General features: G+C 60.3%; 5 protein-coding genes across 5 annotated transcripts; 4 read left to right on the forward strand and 1 right to left on the reverse strand.

Annotated features, from left to right (window-relative positions):
- Window positions 1–2,813: 2,813 nt before the first annotated feature.
- Window positions 2,814–5,132, reverse strand: COLE_04405 (uncharacterized protein; the record flags this gene model as incomplete). Its single annotated transcript, XM_018426898.2, has 6 exons — window positions 2,814–3,312; window positions 3,350–3,780; window positions 3,818–4,249; window positions 4,285–4,851; window positions 4,886–5,012; window positions 5,047–5,132. The coding sequence occupies 6 exons, from the start codon at window positions 5,130–5,132 to the stop codon at window positions 2,814–2,816; spliced, it is 2,142 nt and encodes a 713-aa protein (XP_018276730.2).
- Window positions 5,133–7,468: 2,336 nt separating this feature from the next.
- Window positions 7,469–9,313, forward strand: COLE_04406 (uncharacterized protein; the record flags this gene model as incomplete). The annotated part of the gene is made up of 1 exon (XM_018424013.2): window positions 7,469–9,313. The coding sequence occupies one exon, from the start codon at window positions 7,469–7,471 to the stop codon at window positions 9,311–9,313; it is 1,845 nt and encodes a 614-aa protein (XP_018276729.1).
- A 421-nt stretch (window positions 9,314–9,734) lies between these two features.
- On the forward strand, window positions 9,735–11,143 carry COLE_04407 (uncharacterized protein; the record flags this gene model as incomplete). Its single annotated transcript, XM_065626345.1, has 3 exons — window positions 9,735–10,213; window positions 10,274–10,598; window positions 10,652–11,143. 3 exons carry the CDS (start codon window positions 9,735–9,737, stop codon window positions 11,141–11,143), a joined length of 1,296 nt encoding a protein of 431 aa, XP_065482426.1.
- Window positions 11,144–12,125: 982 nt separating this feature from the next.
- On the forward strand, window positions 12,126–14,170 carry COLE_04408 (uncharacterized protein; the record flags this gene model as incomplete). The annotated part of the gene is made up of 2 exons (XM_018419655.2): window positions 12,126–12,170; window positions 12,203–14,170. 2 exons carry the CDS (start codon window positions 12,126–12,128, stop codon window positions 14,168–14,170), a joined length of 2,013 nt encoding a protein of 670 aa, XP_018276727.1.
- A 413-nt stretch (window positions 14,171–14,583) lies between these two features.
- Window positions 14,584–15,489, forward strand: COLE_04409 (uncharacterized protein; the record flags this gene model as incomplete). Its single annotated transcript, XM_018419654.2, has 1 exon — window positions 14,584–15,489. One exon carries the CDS (start codon window positions 14,584–14,586, stop codon window positions 15,487–15,489), a length of 906 nt encoding a protein of 301 aa, XP_018276726.1.
- Between the last annotated feature and the right edge of the window lie 317 nt (window positions 15,490–15,806).

The following is a 15,806-nucleotide window of genomic DNA, read 5'->3' on the forward strand; positions in this document are numbered from 1 at the left end:
AGGGCGCGGGGCGGGGGGGCGTGGGGGCGCGTGGGCAGTGAGAGTGTGAGAGTGCGAGAGTGCGAGATGAGGGAGGGGGGATGATGAATGTTGAATGGGGACGGGTGGGGGAAGTTATGGGGGGAGTGGTCGTGCACTTGACTAGTGTGCGCGTGGGCACTTGGACTTGTAATGTTGCGCGCGTCAGGGATGGCGTGGGCGGCGTGGGCGGCGTGAGCGATGGTCGATGCGACTTGCTAGAGTTGAAGGTTATGGCAGCCGAGGACGAGGACGACGACGACGGACGACGACGACGACAAGAGAAAGAGAGAGAGCGGTGACCAATTGACGTAGGTGCACGCACCACACGAGAGGCGCGAGAGGGTTGAGGGTCGCCGGGGTGGCGGTCCGAGCGCGGTATGAGGGTCGTGAGAGGAGGTGGTGCAGGTGGCCAGGTGGGTATGAGGCAATAATACTCTTGTACTCCTTGACCAGCTCGAGGAATGAGGCGGCGGCGACTTTGCTTGTAATTGCTTGGCTCCAGTCGTGGGGTCCGTCGCTTTTATCATCTCTCGCCTTGCCTCCTCACCTCCTCACTCCTCTTCGCACAGCAGCCGAGTGCCCGGTGAATATGGCCCGTTGCCCGTGGACCCGTCGACCCGTCGAGTGACGGGCGGCGCGGATCAATCCATCCCCTATCCCGACACCGATGGAGCCGAGCCGGTGCCGGTGGCTGTTGGATGTTGGATGTTGGGCAGGTTAGTGGTGGTGGTGGCTGTCGGCTGGATGCAGCCTAACGTTAGTGTCTAGTGTCTCCGGGCGCGGCGCTGTCGCTAATAAGCTGCAGGATGCAGAATGTAGTCGTGCATGTCGTGACGCGTCATATCTCCCCAAGTGGCCACGGGCGGCGGCGGCGACGGCGGCGGCGGCGGGGTGACGGAGGCAACGCCAGAAGACTCTATACCGGCCCCGGCGGCCGGAATGATCGCCCATCGCCCATCGCCCCAGCACGCCACACGCCACACGCCACACGCCGTACGCCGTACGCCGAAGAACAAGCGTGTTCTGCGGCTATACACAGCGGTATACCCGCGCCGGCGGTCTCTCCTCTCTGGCCAGGAGGCGCAAGAGCCAAGCGGACAATCGGGCCGGTCGCGCATATCGGGTCGTGCTCGCGATCTCGCAATGTCCAGCTCGCCACCGGCTGCGGTCTCAGGGCCCGCACGAGCATCAGTCCTTGCCACAGCTCTGCAGGCACTTGCCGATCCTGCGCCTGCCTGCGCCCGCAGCTGTGTCCCTCACGCTGCTCGTCGGCCGCTCTTACCGACCATGTGTATGGCGTGTGCGGGTGTACGTGGGTGTACGTGGGTGCGTGGGTGCGTGGGTGCGTGGGGTCGTGTCGCCGCGCAGTGCCCCCGCAGCGGTACCGTCGGACGTGGAGCGCCTCTGCTCGCCTGCTCGCCTGCTCAGTTGGAGTAGGAGGTAGGCATCTAGCAGCCAGTGGCGTCAAAGATTGGGTATCTCCCCAGTTAACCCAGTTTCATGTCACGCACATCTGCCGGCCGGCATCGGGATTTGGTATGCGGACGTGCCAGCGCCCCCGCCCTCCGCCCACTCATGCCACTCAGCCATGCAATGCAGCCACGCCACCGCCACGACCAACGACCCTACGTACGCCTACGACGGTCGAGTTGACGAGCGACATCGTCAGACGATGATCACCGGTCGCCGGCGCCGGCAAACCCCAAGCGGAGCATTCCTCCGCTACAAGCAGGAGATCAAGAGGAGGATCTACAGTAGCATGATCTGCGGAAGCAGTGAGTCACGGGATCACGGGGCACGGTGGGGGTTGAGGTCAAGTGGTCAGGTGGTCAGGTTGATGCATGAGTGCATGAGTGGTTGATTGGGCTAGGTCAAGGGAATGGGGGGGGGGGATGCATGGGTGTGGATGTGGATGTGTGGGTGTGTGTGTTTGCATGGACTCTTGGCTGGGAGAACGCGGTCAAAAACGTCAGCGGCATGAGCAAGGATGAAGGGATGAGCATGAGCCGTGAGCCGTGGCCGAGGGGGCCGAGGGGGGCCAAGGGGGGCCAAGGGGGACCGAGGGATCAGCAGAAGCCTTGTGATTGCGGGCATGGGCGATTGGGCGACGAACAAAACGAGGTCCGTGCGTATCCGACCATTTCAGTCTCTCCCATATCTCCATTCTCTGTAATTCTGTAACTCTTGGCCCCCGCCCCTCCTGTAGGTTATTAGCTTGGCTCAATCCGTCGGCTTGGTCGGGACATTCCCAAGGCGGTGGTGAGGCTTATTAATGGCTTATGGCTGAGTTGTGCCAAGTCACATGGCCATGGGCCATGTGCGGCATAAGGAAAAGGGCAAGCAAGCCATCAAGCGAGTAGTACAAAAGTTAATCTCCATCATTAGATCATTAAATCATTAGATCATTAGGATGCAAATGCCCCAATGTGTCACGCTTGGCTTTCTTCACGTTCCAGGACTCCATATCACTCGGAAACTCTACTGTATTAGCGGTTGGTCACAGGTCACTCTTGCACTCTGTCACTCCTCGCTATCCCCGCTTAGCACGTCCATCAGCATCTGGATCTTGGACCGCGAGTAGTATTATTAGTCTATGTACATCCACTGTACCTCCCAAGCCCCACTACCCCCAATGTAACTCACACATCACCCTCACCTGCCCTTTCTCTGTACCCTGCTCCTCTCTTCCGTCGGACCCAACCTCCTCCTCCACCTCCAGTATCCTCTCTCTCAAGATGCATCTAGTACACAAGTAATACACGTAGCAGCGCTGCTCCACCACACTCTCTTCCCTAAACACCCACCCGGCTCACACTCTTCTTCTGGTTGGAGAAACGAATCACCTCGCGCTTCTCCAACACAAACAGACATCGCTCGAGCGCATGTTGCGAGTATCCCTGCTGCGTCACAAACTCGCGCACAAGCGTCTGATACGCCACACTCCACCCGATCGGCAGACGCCGCTTAAGCTCACGCTCGATCCGCTCCATCTCCTCCTGCAGCTCGGTCCGTGTCATTCCGTCCACTTGTCCCGCTTCGACCGCGTCCATTGTCGAGAACTTGAACAGCCGGATCGCCTCCTCCACATGGTGCACGTCCGCACTTGGAGAGAGCGTGATCTTCGCCACCGACTCCGTGATGCGCACCATCGCTTCCAGCTGTCGTACTGTCAGCGGCACCGACGATCGCTCGTCGTTGTCCCGCTCCACCTGTTGCACCGTCTTGCGCAACGACACAAAGTGCGACGACAGCATCTCAGCTGCCTCCTGTGACAGCCGCGGGGCACAACGACTAATGTTAGCCCCACTCTCATCACCATTCAACTCACGACTTGCAGTACGCAATGTATCGCTTCATCTTGTCAATGTCAATCTCGCCCTGCGCTTCCGTGTCCTGCTGCCGGTTCATGTGAATGTCCATGACGTGCTTGGCAATCTTCATGTCACGTCCCTCGTTGTGCTCGTCCTTGACAATAAAGATCATGTCGAAACGCGACAGGATAGTCGTCTGGAAGTCGATGTTCTCGCCAGGGCTCTTCATGTCGTCATACCGGCCGAACACGGGATTCGCGGCTGCTAGCACGGACGTCCGCGAGTTGAGAATAGTCGTGATACCTGCCTTTGCGATCGAGATAGTTTGCTGCTCCATCGCCTCGTGAATAGCAACTCGGTCCTCATCACGCATCTTGTCAAACTCGTCAATGCACACCACACCGCCGTCTGCGAGCACCATGGCTCCGCCCTCGAGGTAAAACTCGCGCTGCTGTCAGTCGACAGTTTGTCACAACCCAACTCACAGTCACAGGGTCACGCTGCACGGAAGCGGTCAGACCAGCCGCAGACGATCCCTTGCCGGAAGTGTACACAGCCACGGGCGACACCTTCTCTACGAACTTGAGTAGCTGCGATTTGGCAACACCGGGATCACCGAGAAGCAAGACGTTGATGTCACCACGGAGGCGCATACCATCGGGGAGAATCTTCTTGCTTCCTCCCATCAACAGACAGGTGACTGCCTTCTTGATGTCGAGGTTCCCGTAGATGGAGGGCGCAACGCTCGCTGCGAAGCGGTCATACAGCGCTTCGGACCGAGCCATCTGCTGGAACTCTTCCTCCTCCTCGGGTGTAAACACGCGAGAACCGGGCGCGGATGCGAGCGAGGTGTCGAGCTCGATGCCTAGGACGCGCAGATACGGTTGGCGGAGTGCGGGAGCGCCGCTGCTGTTCTTCTGTTCACGTTAGTCATATTTCCAACGTTCCTCACGTTTTTCGACTGAGGGGCAAACGTCGAGTAGATCCCCGTCGCAATAATCCGCGAACCCGGCACAACACGGGCCGTCAAGTAACGTTCGGCTTGGAGCATCATATGGCGCGGCAGTTCGCCCACAGGAACCATGTCGGGAGCCTCCTGCAGCTTGATCATCTGCTGATCAATGAAGCGGCAGCGGTCGTGAAGAATAACGTATGGGTCGAGAGGGCAGTCCTTCTTTCCGTCCTGGGGCGCTGGCGCATCGCAGCGCCGCGGAAGTGCCGTCTTCTCCGCTCCCAGGCTCTGTCCAACCTTGACACTCTTGACCGACCGGCACGCTTTGCACTGCAAGTGCAGCTCTGTGGCGCGAGAGCTGAGCTGGGACGCATTGATCACGATACCGGGTAGACGCACAAGCTGCGTGAGCTTCTCAGCGGTGAGCTCGCGGAATTGAATCATGTTCTGTCCTGTCCTGATCGTGGCCTGCATCTCGGGAACGTTGTGAACAGCGTCCTCCGCGTTCTCTCCCCTCCCTGTGGGGTTGACGATGGCACGGGCTGCGCGCAGCAGGGCGGACTCGAGCTGATGTCAGCGGGGAAGAAGGGAAGGTACACACCAGAGGCATCATGTCGCCTGGCGTCTTCTGGCATCGCTGTGCCAGCTCGGGGTTGAACCGCGTGAGATCCTCAAGGTCAACCTCGAGCGTGTGGTGGTGCATCAGAAGCGCCGACTTGAGGCGATCACTTATGTCAGTTCGGAAGCAGTGCCGAAGCCTACCGGTAGATGAACTCGCTGCCAATGCGGAACGACGAGAGGAAGGTGTAGAATGCTGCCTCGGTCTCGGACGGCGAGTCGTGTGCCATGGGCACGTCCCGCAAGGGGACGGTGTAGACGCGGTTCTGCTCGAAGCCGCTCTGAATGTAAGCCAGCTGCGGTGATTCAAGACGTACCATTGTTGGTTGTGTGTGGAGAGTGGTGATGAGAAGATGGCTAGTTCAGGAAGGAGAAGTTGGGTGAGTGGGTTGATTGGGCGGCGCAAGGGGCGCAAAGACAATGAGACGCGTCGCGCGGCATCAATTCTCATGTAAGACGCGTCGAGGCACGGGCTATATATCTTTCCCCCCCCTTTAGCACACTTCGAGGTCCAGATTGTGTTTCTTTTCGGTCGATAGACAAGCTCAACCTTGCGGTACAGGTGCGGTGTACGTCCATGTAATGGCGGGGCTGCTATGTAGGTGCCGGACCCAAGCTACCATAACGAGATGCATACAGACACAGGTTGAGGACACAGAGCACCACAGTCATCGTCGGGGCGTCCCATGTCTGCTCTGCCACACTTGTGCCCAAACGCGAGGATTATCCCACAGACATTCTCAAGACCGTCGCAGGTGTCGAATCGTGTCGACACGGACACCACACCGCCAGCAAAATGAGTATCGACGACGTAGTCGGATGTGCGTCACGAGATCATGGGGTACAGGTCGGTCCGTCCAAGTAGTACAGATCGTTGTCCGCCCATTCTCCCGCTCTGAACCGAACACCTAGCCTAGGCATGTTGGTGTGCGCATCATCACTTACCAGCGGTAAACCGCTAGGCTATCGTGCCGACGGAAGATAGGGGATCTCTCCATTCTATGTTCGGATTGTCGATGTGAGGGGGTACTGGCAGGAGGAGCCCGAACCGTTGAGCCATCGCTTGAGCGCTTCAAGGGGGAGGATGCTCAGCGCTTACCTCACGGCAGCACACACTCAGACCACTTGTTGCGGCAATGAACCGAGGCGACGCCAAAGGGACCGACGGGGGGCGAATCTCACGCGAGTCGCTGGCTATCTGAGCGACCTGCGAGCGAGATCAAGGCGACTTGGCCGCCGCAACTAAGCTGCCGCTAAGCGCAGGGCTAATATACGCCGCCCATCAGTCGCGAGCGAGGAGCCGGGGGTGGCGAGCGCGGCCGCGAGTACCGCGAGCGTTGTAAATACGAGGGCAAAATGAAGCATGAGGTCGAGCCCCGTGGGGGCGGGCGCGGCCACAGGGGCGAGGAGCGCGTGCAAGTCAGGGACGGGGGCACCTGGTGGCGGCCTTGTCGGCTTCGTCATTCCGCTGGATGTCGAGGATGCTGGTGGCAATGGAGACGGAGGACGAGAGACTCAAGGTGATGAGAGATACGTCGGCTCAACAAGAGAAGTGACTTGTGCTTGTGGCCAAGACTAGGAACCGATCGTGGGACCAGGGACATTAAGTCCGACCCCTCCTGACCACTGGCCATCGGGCGTCAATCCTCCTTCGGTCACATCCAGAATACACAAGAGGACAGCATTTGCATCGCCACATGTGAGACAGGGCTGGGTCATGACGGACGGCTGCTGCTCGGCTCAGCTCAAGCTGACGGCATTTGGGTCTCGATCTGAGGCATGTGCAGCTGTCACGAGCATAAGCATGAACAGCTGAGGGGCATGGGTGGTCACGTTGCTCAAGCTCCTCAAGCCTCGGTGCCTGGCCGCAGATCTCCAATCAACTCCCATGCACTGATCTGCACTGGCCGTGCATCGCTCGCCTGAGCATCTTGTCATTTGGCTCCTCTTGCCTTTTGGCAAGTTTATCTCTCTTGTAAGGCGTCGCGAGAAAGCAACGTCTGAGCGAGGGCGCTACCCATTGCCTCCGGTGGGGCATCCTTCAGTAGCAACTAGGCTGCCTCCATTCTTCTCTACTCCCGCTCGACCTCGGGAGCTGGAACGACGGCCGGTTGCTCGGAGGCGCCACACTGAAGCGACAATGCTTAGCAGATCATCATCGTACCCGAGACCAAGCAGGTCGAGCTCCAAAGTATGGGCAGCGAGGCGTCGGTAGCTGTTCGCATATGCTCCGCCGTACCGCCGCGCCCCCCACGCCTCTCATACCAGCCACGGCCGTCCGAGTAAGAGCAACCCAAATCCCCCGCGTTGCCCCGTGGCGACGGGTGCACCGCTCCTCCGCTGGCGTCGTCGCTTCCGCACCGAGGACAATGTTCCGCAAACAGCTCCGCACTCTGTCTTCACCGCTTTCATATGCATGTAACGCGCTTCTCCATCGCGGTGGCTCTCGTCCCTCCCCTCTCCTACCTCCTTCGAGGCCAGAGAGGATCCGCAACTGCGTGCGCCATTTCTGCAGGTATATAGACGCATGTACCAGCATCTTTGGCCCCATCACGACCGCCCGACTATGCTTTCACTCCCCGTGCTCCTGCTCGCAGCGATCATCTCGGTTGTCCATGCCTGGGAATACCCCGAGATATCGCGAGAGGCCCTCCTCGGCGATCAGTCGCGCTACTGGGCTTCCTCGCGGCACTTCGATACCCAAGCCGAGCCCCAGGTGCGCGAATTCAACTTCGACATGTCTGTGGGGTACGCGCCCGTCGGCGGAATGGTGAGGCGCACGCTTCTCGTCAACGGCATGTCTCCCGGCCCCATCATCGAGGCGAATGTCGGCGACCAGATCGTCGTACACGTCCACAACAGCATGCCGAACGGTACGGCCGTACACTGGCACGGCATCCGCCAGGTCGGCACAAACTTCATGGACGGCGCCGCGGGCTTCACGCAGTGCCCGATCCCACCCGGGGGCGACTTCACGTATAACTTCACCGTCTTCGACTCCGGCACATACTGGTGGCACTCTCACGTCGAGCTGCAATACACGGACGGAGCGTTTGGCGGGATGATCACGCATGCGAAGGACGACCCACACAAGGTACCGGCGTACGACGATGACCTTATCCTCCTCATTGGCGACGTCTACAACACGCCAACACCGGCGCTCAGCTGGCGTTACTTTAACACCTTGTACACCACGTCTCCCCTCGCCGACCCCCTTCCGGACGGTGGGCAGATCAATGGCGTCAGTCAGGCGAACTGCGCCTACATTCCGACAAACGCACCCCCCGCGACCCCTCCGGTCTTGCCATACTACGTGCCGCCTCCCGACCCCAACGCCCCCATTTATCCCACCTCCAACGAGTGCGGCGACCATCCCACCACCTACTGGAACGTCACGGCCGAGCCCAACAAGACTTACCGCCTCCGCCTCGTCAACACCGGCACCCACACCGACCAAATCTTCAGCATCGACGACCACGACCTCACTGTCATTGAGATCGACGCCACGCCCGTCGAGCCGTACCACACCAAGCGTGTCCGCCTCACTGTCGGCCAGCGCGCCTCGGTCCTCATCCACACCGACAAGCCAGGAGCCCATTGGATCCGAAGCGCGCTCGGCCTCGACCAGATGGCTGCTGGTGGACCCAACGTGTCCAACACCACTCTCGCTGTGCTGCGCTACGGCTGTGATGAGAACACCATGCCGTCTCTTTCGCCCGAAGACGCCGTCCACACCACCGGTGGTCTCGTGTACGGCGATGGCGGCCCGGGAGAGCCCGGCAACCCAGCCGAGCCCAGCTGGTCAGACAAGGCGCCTACCGTCGGCCCCTTGACCCGTTTCGTGCCCGTCGGTACACCCGCCCCGCCGCCCTCCACGCAGACAATCTACACCGAGCTCAGCGTCGGGTACCCACCCCAGGGCCTGCGCATCCAGACTAACAATCGCTCGTGGACGCCGATGGAGGGCGCCGATCACACCGCCGCCATCTTCAAGGTGCAGGATGGCCAGGAGATCGGCAACGGAATCCACGGCACCCAGTTCAACATGATCAATACTGATCCCGGCGCTGTCATCGACATCATTATCCAAACCCCCTACGGCCCCACGCACCCCTTCCACCTCCACGGCCACAATGTGTGGGTCATGGCACAGGGGCAGGGCAAGTTCGAGGGCACGACCAACCAGCTGCCCACCGAAAACATCATGTACCGCGACGTTTTCGTCGTGCCGGGGAGCAAAAAGGGAGCCTACCTTGTTATCCGCTTCAAGGCGGACAACCCGGGTGTGTGGCCATTCCACTGCCACATGCAGTGGCACATGATGATGGGTTTGCTGTCGACATTGACTTCGTTGCCGGACCAGATGACCTGGGACATCCCGGGGCGCGAGTTGTGCACAAGTGCACACTAGTTTGCGGTTCAGCACACTCGTTTAGGACACGGGACAGGAACTGGGAAGTGAGCAGTCGTTGCGATCACTGGATAGTCGAGGGGTTAGGACAATTGGGTTGCTAGTATCCTAATGCATACATGTGTTCCAGGACGAACGGCGGTTCCTCGACGCCTGCTTCTGAACCAAGCAGGCAGGGTATGCCCTTCTTCGCTCCGTGAGTGTTAGTCATGGCCAGCGGAGGCGACGAGGATGAGTGGATGAAGATGAGGCCAAGATGGAGATGACCGAAGACCGAGACCTGCCGACTGGTGTGCCGGCTGGGCCGGCTACTTATCTGCCCGGTGTCATGGTCATGCCCGCCCCGCCCACCGTCTCGGTCTCGCTCTTGATCATCTATAATCCTCGTTCTCGCGCGTCCCCAGCGCTCATCGCATCCACAATGGCGCCCATCGTGACCTATCCTCCATACAACCAGCCGAGCGTCGCGCCCTCGCCTACGGTCCAGCCTCCGCGCGAGCTGCTCGCCCTCCGTCGCCCACCTCCCTCCACCGCGCCCGCTCCGCCCGCGCGCCCATCCCTCGCACCTCCTCCGAAGGGATACACGCGCACGCTGCATGCTGCGCCGGCTGCGTGGCCCAAGACGCTGAAGGAGAGCGTGGGTAGCTTTTCTCGGCAGGCAGACCCCTTCGGCCCCGTGCCCGCCAAGGAGAGCAAGGAGGAGCGCGCGGCGCGCATCGTCCGTGAGAAGGACGTGAGCTGCGGGCGGCGCAAGGACGCGACGTACTGGTCCATCGAAGAGGCCGAGGCCTCATCCCAGCCACCGCAGTGGCTCGCCGTCGAGCGGTGGCACCGAGACGTGCCCGACAACGACGGCATCACGCTCGTTGTCGCACATGCCAACGGTCTCCAGAAGGAGCTGTATCACCCCATGATCGCGAAGCTGCTCCAGAAGTCAGAGCCCGGGGCCTTGTTCGGAACAGGCGCCCCGCTTGACCCCGCAGTGATGGTGCCGATCATTAACGACGTCTGGTTCCTCGACGACGTGCACCACGGCGCCAGCGTGGACCTGAACGCTGGCAAGCTGGCGAGCATGTACGCGTGGGCTGATTGCGCGCGCGACTGCCTCAACTTTGTGAAGCACGTTCTTCCCACTGCTGGCGGCTCGTACCAGATGAAGTGGAGCGATGGTGTCACTGCGCCTCCGGTCATCGGCGTCGGCCACTCCATCGGCGGCAACGCCATGGTGCAGGCTGCGCGTGCTGCGCCAGGATGCTTCTCCGCACTCCTCCTACTGGAGCCCATGGTGAGCTCACTCGCAGTTCTCGCTAACAGCAGTGCCAGCCGGCTCTCGGCAACGTCCAGGTCAAGATGGGCAACCCAATCGTGCAGGGCGCGCTGAAGCGCCGGTCCGAGTGGCCCTCGGTCAAGTCGGCCGCCGAGAGCCGCACCAACCCCATGTTCAAGACGTGGGACCAGGACGTCTTCGATCTGTACCTCCAGACCTCTCTCGTGCCGACAGGCAACGGCGAGGAGGTGACGCTCGCGACGCCCAAGTGGGCCGAGGCGGCCATTTTCTCGGACCCCGAGGGCCCACAGCGCGGATGGGACGCCCTGCCCGAACTCCGCTGTCCTGTCGGCTTCGTGCTTGGCGGCGACCCGATGTGGCTCGGCGGGCCCAAAGTCGTTCCCGAGATTCCCTGGCGCGCACCCCGCAGCCGCAACGAGCGCATCATGGCGGGCGGACATCTCCTGCCCCAGGAGAGGCCAGCAGAGTGTGCGGACGCGGCATGGCGCTTCTTCACGACCCTGGCGGCAGGCCAGTGGGATGCGACGGCGAGCAAGCTGTAGTTTGCATGCGACCATAGAAAATACATGCATCAGTCTTAGTCTTATTATCACGGCACAGCTCAGCAAGGAGAGAGGGGTACAGCCAAGCAAGCAGAGGTCGGTGGATCGCTTGAACTCTCAAACATCAGGCGATCGGGGTTCGGTGATCGGTCCGACAGTGTGTGCACGTGCAAGAGGGCATCCTCCACTCGGCCCTCTGTTTCTCCGGCCTACATTCATTTCGCCTCATTGTATCGCTCTCTCTGTCTCGTTCACCTCCGTCTGACACGCCCAGACCGTACTTGTGACCGAGCAAGTGCAACAGCAGCAGCGGAACCGGCCCCCTCCGACCGCCCTAAAGCCAATGAGATGCGACCGATACTCAGATGTGGCGGCGATAAGCCCTGAGCTGCAGCTGCCGATAAGCAAGTGCATCCACCCAGCTTCACCCTCGTGCGCCTCGCGGACCTCGCCGGCGGCAACGTCAGCCTCGCCAGGTTACTCCCCACCGCCTGATCGCGGGGCCGGGCACCCGAGAGCCGCCCTCCGCTCCTGATATGCATCAGCCGGGAAGGCGCGGGCGCGGGGGAGGTATGCCGTGCCACAAAGCCCACCTGATCAGTGGCTCGTCGGTGACTCGTCGGCATGTGCTAATTCATGACGCGCACCACTTACAGCACTCGCAAGATCATACAGATAGCGCCGAAGCTTATTTCTTTCTGACAAGTGTGCTATCTTGCGCGCGAGCTCGGGCGTTTGCGGACAATTGTCGTTCACAGCGGAGAAACGAGCTCGCAGCGGTCTGGATCTTCTCTAGCCTCGGTCCTCCGTGGAGTGTGGAGCCAAGAGAGACGAATAAGAGGACCGCGCTTCATTGCAGCTAGGAGCATTGACAGAGATAACGAGTCTGAAAAGGAAGGTTGTGAGGCATACATAAGAGTGAGAGACATTCGTTGCGGCCTCATCTTCCTCTTCCAAACACACACTCACAGATTCATTCAACATGACGACCGCAATCCTACCGCAGGGCGCGGGCTATGGCGTCGTCGTAAGCTTTATGCGAGGACGAGGCTAACGTAGATCGGCATGGGCCTGTTCTTCAGCGCCTTCATCGTGCTCATCACCAAGATCCAGACTCGCTACACACGGTGGAAGCCAACGTCGGCAGAAGAGTTCAACTCCGCCTCGCGCAGCATTCCGCCTGGACTCATCGCAGCTGGCATCGTGTCGGCATGGACGTGGGCGGCTACCCTCCTTCAATCCTCGGCCACGGCGTACAAGTTCGGAATCTCGGGCCCATGGTGGTACGCGGCGGGCGCAACGGTACAGGTTCTTCTCTTCGCGATGCTCGCGGCCAAGCTCAAGCTCAATGCGCCGTACTGTCACACGTACCTTGAGATCATCCATGCTCGCTGGGGCAAAGCAGTGCACATTGTCTTCCTCTTCTTTGGGCTTGCGACCAATATCATTGTCTCGACCATGCTCATCCTCGGAGGCAGTGCCACCGTTACCGACCTTACAGGCATGAGCACGGTCGCCGCGTGTTTCCTCATCCCCGCTGGCGTCGCCATCTACGTCCTCATCGGAGGCATGCGTGCCACACTCATCGCCGACTTCACCCACACCCTTGTGTTGTACTGCATCCTGGCTGCCTTCGCGCTGGTCGTGTATGCCAAGAGCGACCTCATTGGGTCACCGCGGCGTATGTGGGAGCTGCTTCACATCGCTGCGCAGAACCATCCCATCGCCGACAACGCGCAGGGCAGCTACCTCACTCTGCGAAGCAAGAGCGGCATCATATTTGGCGCCATGAACGTCATCGGCAACTTTGCAACTGTTTTCAACGATCAGGCTTACTGGCAGCGCGCCATCGCATCGCGCCCCGAGACGAGTGTCAAGGCGTTCCTTTGGGGAGGTCTTGCCTGGTTCGCCATTCCTTGCACCATTGCCACCTCGCTCGGTCTCGCCGCCGTGGTTCTCGCCTGGGGCCCTGAGCAGCTCATCACCCTCACCTCTGCCGAGGTCGGCGCCGGCCTGCCGGCTGTCAAGGCCGTAGGCGCGCTCATGGGCAAGAGCGGTGCTACTGCCATGCTTATTCTTCTCTTCCTTGCTGTCACTTCCGCCGCGAGCGCCGAGGAGATTGCCGTGTCCAGTCTTCTCACGTACGATGTCTACGGGACATACATCAACAAGCGCCCGACAGAGCGTCAGATCCTTATTGCTTCGCACTGCGCAATCGTTGGATACGCAATCTTCATGGGCGCCATTGCCACCGGATTCCACTACATCGGCATCAGCATGGGTTATCTTTACCAGCTAATGGGGTGCATCATCGGCTCCGCCGTGGTTCCCGTGGCTAGCTGCGTGAGCTGGCGCCGTGCGAACGGTACCGCAGCGGTACTGGGCGCGGTGCTCGGCTTCGCTGCGGGAGTAGCCGGCTGGCTAGGACTTACGGCGCATCTCTACGGCACAATCAACGTCGAGACCACCTACACCGATTACCCGATGCTTACGGGCAACCTGCTCTCTATCGGAGTTGGTGCTATCGTCACCGTCATCGGCTCACTTATCTGGCCCGCCAGTTTCGACTGGGAGGTGACGCGCGCCATTAACGCCGACGCAGGCCGCAAAGCTCAGGCTCTGAACGCAACCTCAGTGTCGGAGCACAGCTCGGTGACAGACGTGCCCCTCCCCTCGCCGGGCGAGAAGAAGGACAGCGTCGAGAGTGTGGTCGTGGACGCAGAGGCTAGGGACATTGGCGACACAGAGGCGCAGGACCACAGCGACGACGCGTCGCTGCGCAAGGCATTCCGCATGGCTGCGTACTGGGCCATCAGCCTCACATTCATCCTCATTATCGTGGTGCCCTTGCCGCAGTTCTTCGCGTCGTACATCTACTCAGAAGCTGGCTTCACCGCGTGGGTGTGCATCGTGCTGGTGTGGCTGTTCGCGGGCATGATTGCTGTGGGCCTCTACCCACTCTACGAGGCACGCGCAGGCCTCGCCAGTGTTTGTCGCGGAATCTACCGCGACTTGAGGAGGAAGTAGAGTTTGCAGGGAATGACTGTGGGAACTGGGACGGAGCGGACGGGGACCGAGGAGGCCGTATGGTCTAGAGATATGGACACGCAGTGAGTTGTAGGGTCATGTACGTCACGCATTGGCTGGTGGGATCTAGTACGATGCGGGTTTGAATTGATGACTGACGCGACAACCAAAATTGTGGAATGATGAGTGGACATTTATTAGCCTCGGAGCTGTGCCTGCGATAACACGGTGACGTGAGTGGAAATTCCAAGTGAGACACGAAACCACCTGGTCACGCGCCACGCACGCCATGTGGCCGCACCCCAGCCTCCATGTTCCGCACCTGTCATATAAGGGATCGTCAAACGATGTTGTTCTTCTTCTCTTCCTAATGTTGTCATATACCAGGGGTTCGAAGCGTGTAACACTACGACATGTGCGGCTCAAACGAGCGCCAGCCCATGGTCGATGAGGAGGAGCTCTCAGCGGACGAAAACGACGCCAAAAACGACAAGCATATTGAGAGCGAGACACGCACGAGCTGGTCGTCGCCCTCCCCTCCCCCGCTCACCCCGAGCGTGACCCCCAACTCTTCCCACCCTTCCGCCTCGCGCAGGTCCTCGGATGATCTCTCGGCATCGCTTTCGACGCTCTCTACTCGTTCCGAGCACTCATACGTCACCCCGAGCAAGCTCACGGGCATGGCTGTCCGCCCCTTCCCTCGGACTGACTGGAGCAGCGTTACCTTCGCGGATCTGAACGCGCCGTTCTGGACCCCCAAAGAGGAGACCGAGTGGGCCGGCCGCGAGGCCAGCCGTCGCTGGGCGATGGCTCTCGAGTCTGGGGATCTCAATGACCTCACCATCGCCGATTTTGGGGTGGCGGTGTTTGACCACGTCTGCGAATTGTGTGTTTCCTCCCGTGCCGTCCTGACAGCAGCGTGCAAAGCAACCGGAAAGCGCAGTCCCACCAAGGCGCGCACGGATGGACGCTCCACACAAACATCGCCATTGAGTTCAGCTACAAAGCGGCCGAGTGGCGCCTGCGCGAGGTGTTCTCGCGCGATCCCCGCGTGGGCGGGTTCTTTGATCGCGGCCGCGTGTATTCGTTTGTTCGCGCGGCCCTCAACTGGCAGTGGGTGGGAGGCGCGCATGGAGGCGGTCGAGGTGGACCCATGGACCGCCCGCAGCTTGTTCCGTTCGATCGTAACTGGATCGCGCGATACCTTCCTGGATACCCTCAGCCGATCGGTCGTCGGGGATCGGGCGAAATGGAGAAGGAGAAGTTTGGGCCCCAGCGGAGGCTGTCAGATGACTGGGTTACCATTGGACACTGCATGACCCGCCACGCCGACCAGTGCAATTGCTACGGCGTGCGGACTACGACTTAGGTGCTGTGCACTATGAATGGTGTTGTTGTACTCCTGGGAAGGCTTGGGCGAAAGTTTGGGGATTTTTTTGTGTACTCCTAGGGAAAGCAGATGCGGGGTGCGGAATTCTCATGTGAACTGGCGGCATCACTCGTGCGACCTGGCCTGGAGCCTGTCAGAACATGACGTATGTAGGGGGCGCAGCCCATTCACTGCTCGCATTGTTTGCGCGACCAAATACGAATTGCACTAAATCGCGCCTAAAGTCTGTGTTTGGGACCCGGCAGT

The sequence above is a fragment of the Cutaneotrichosporon oleaginosum genome (assembly GCF_008065305.1).
Source record: "Cutaneotrichosporon oleaginosum strain ATCC 20508 chromosome Unknown ATCC20508_contig03, whole genome shotgun sequence".
Taxonomy (NCBI): Eukaryota; Fungi; Basidiomycota; class Tremellomycetes; order Trichosporonales; family Trichosporonaceae; genus Cutaneotrichosporon; species Cutaneotrichosporon oleaginosum.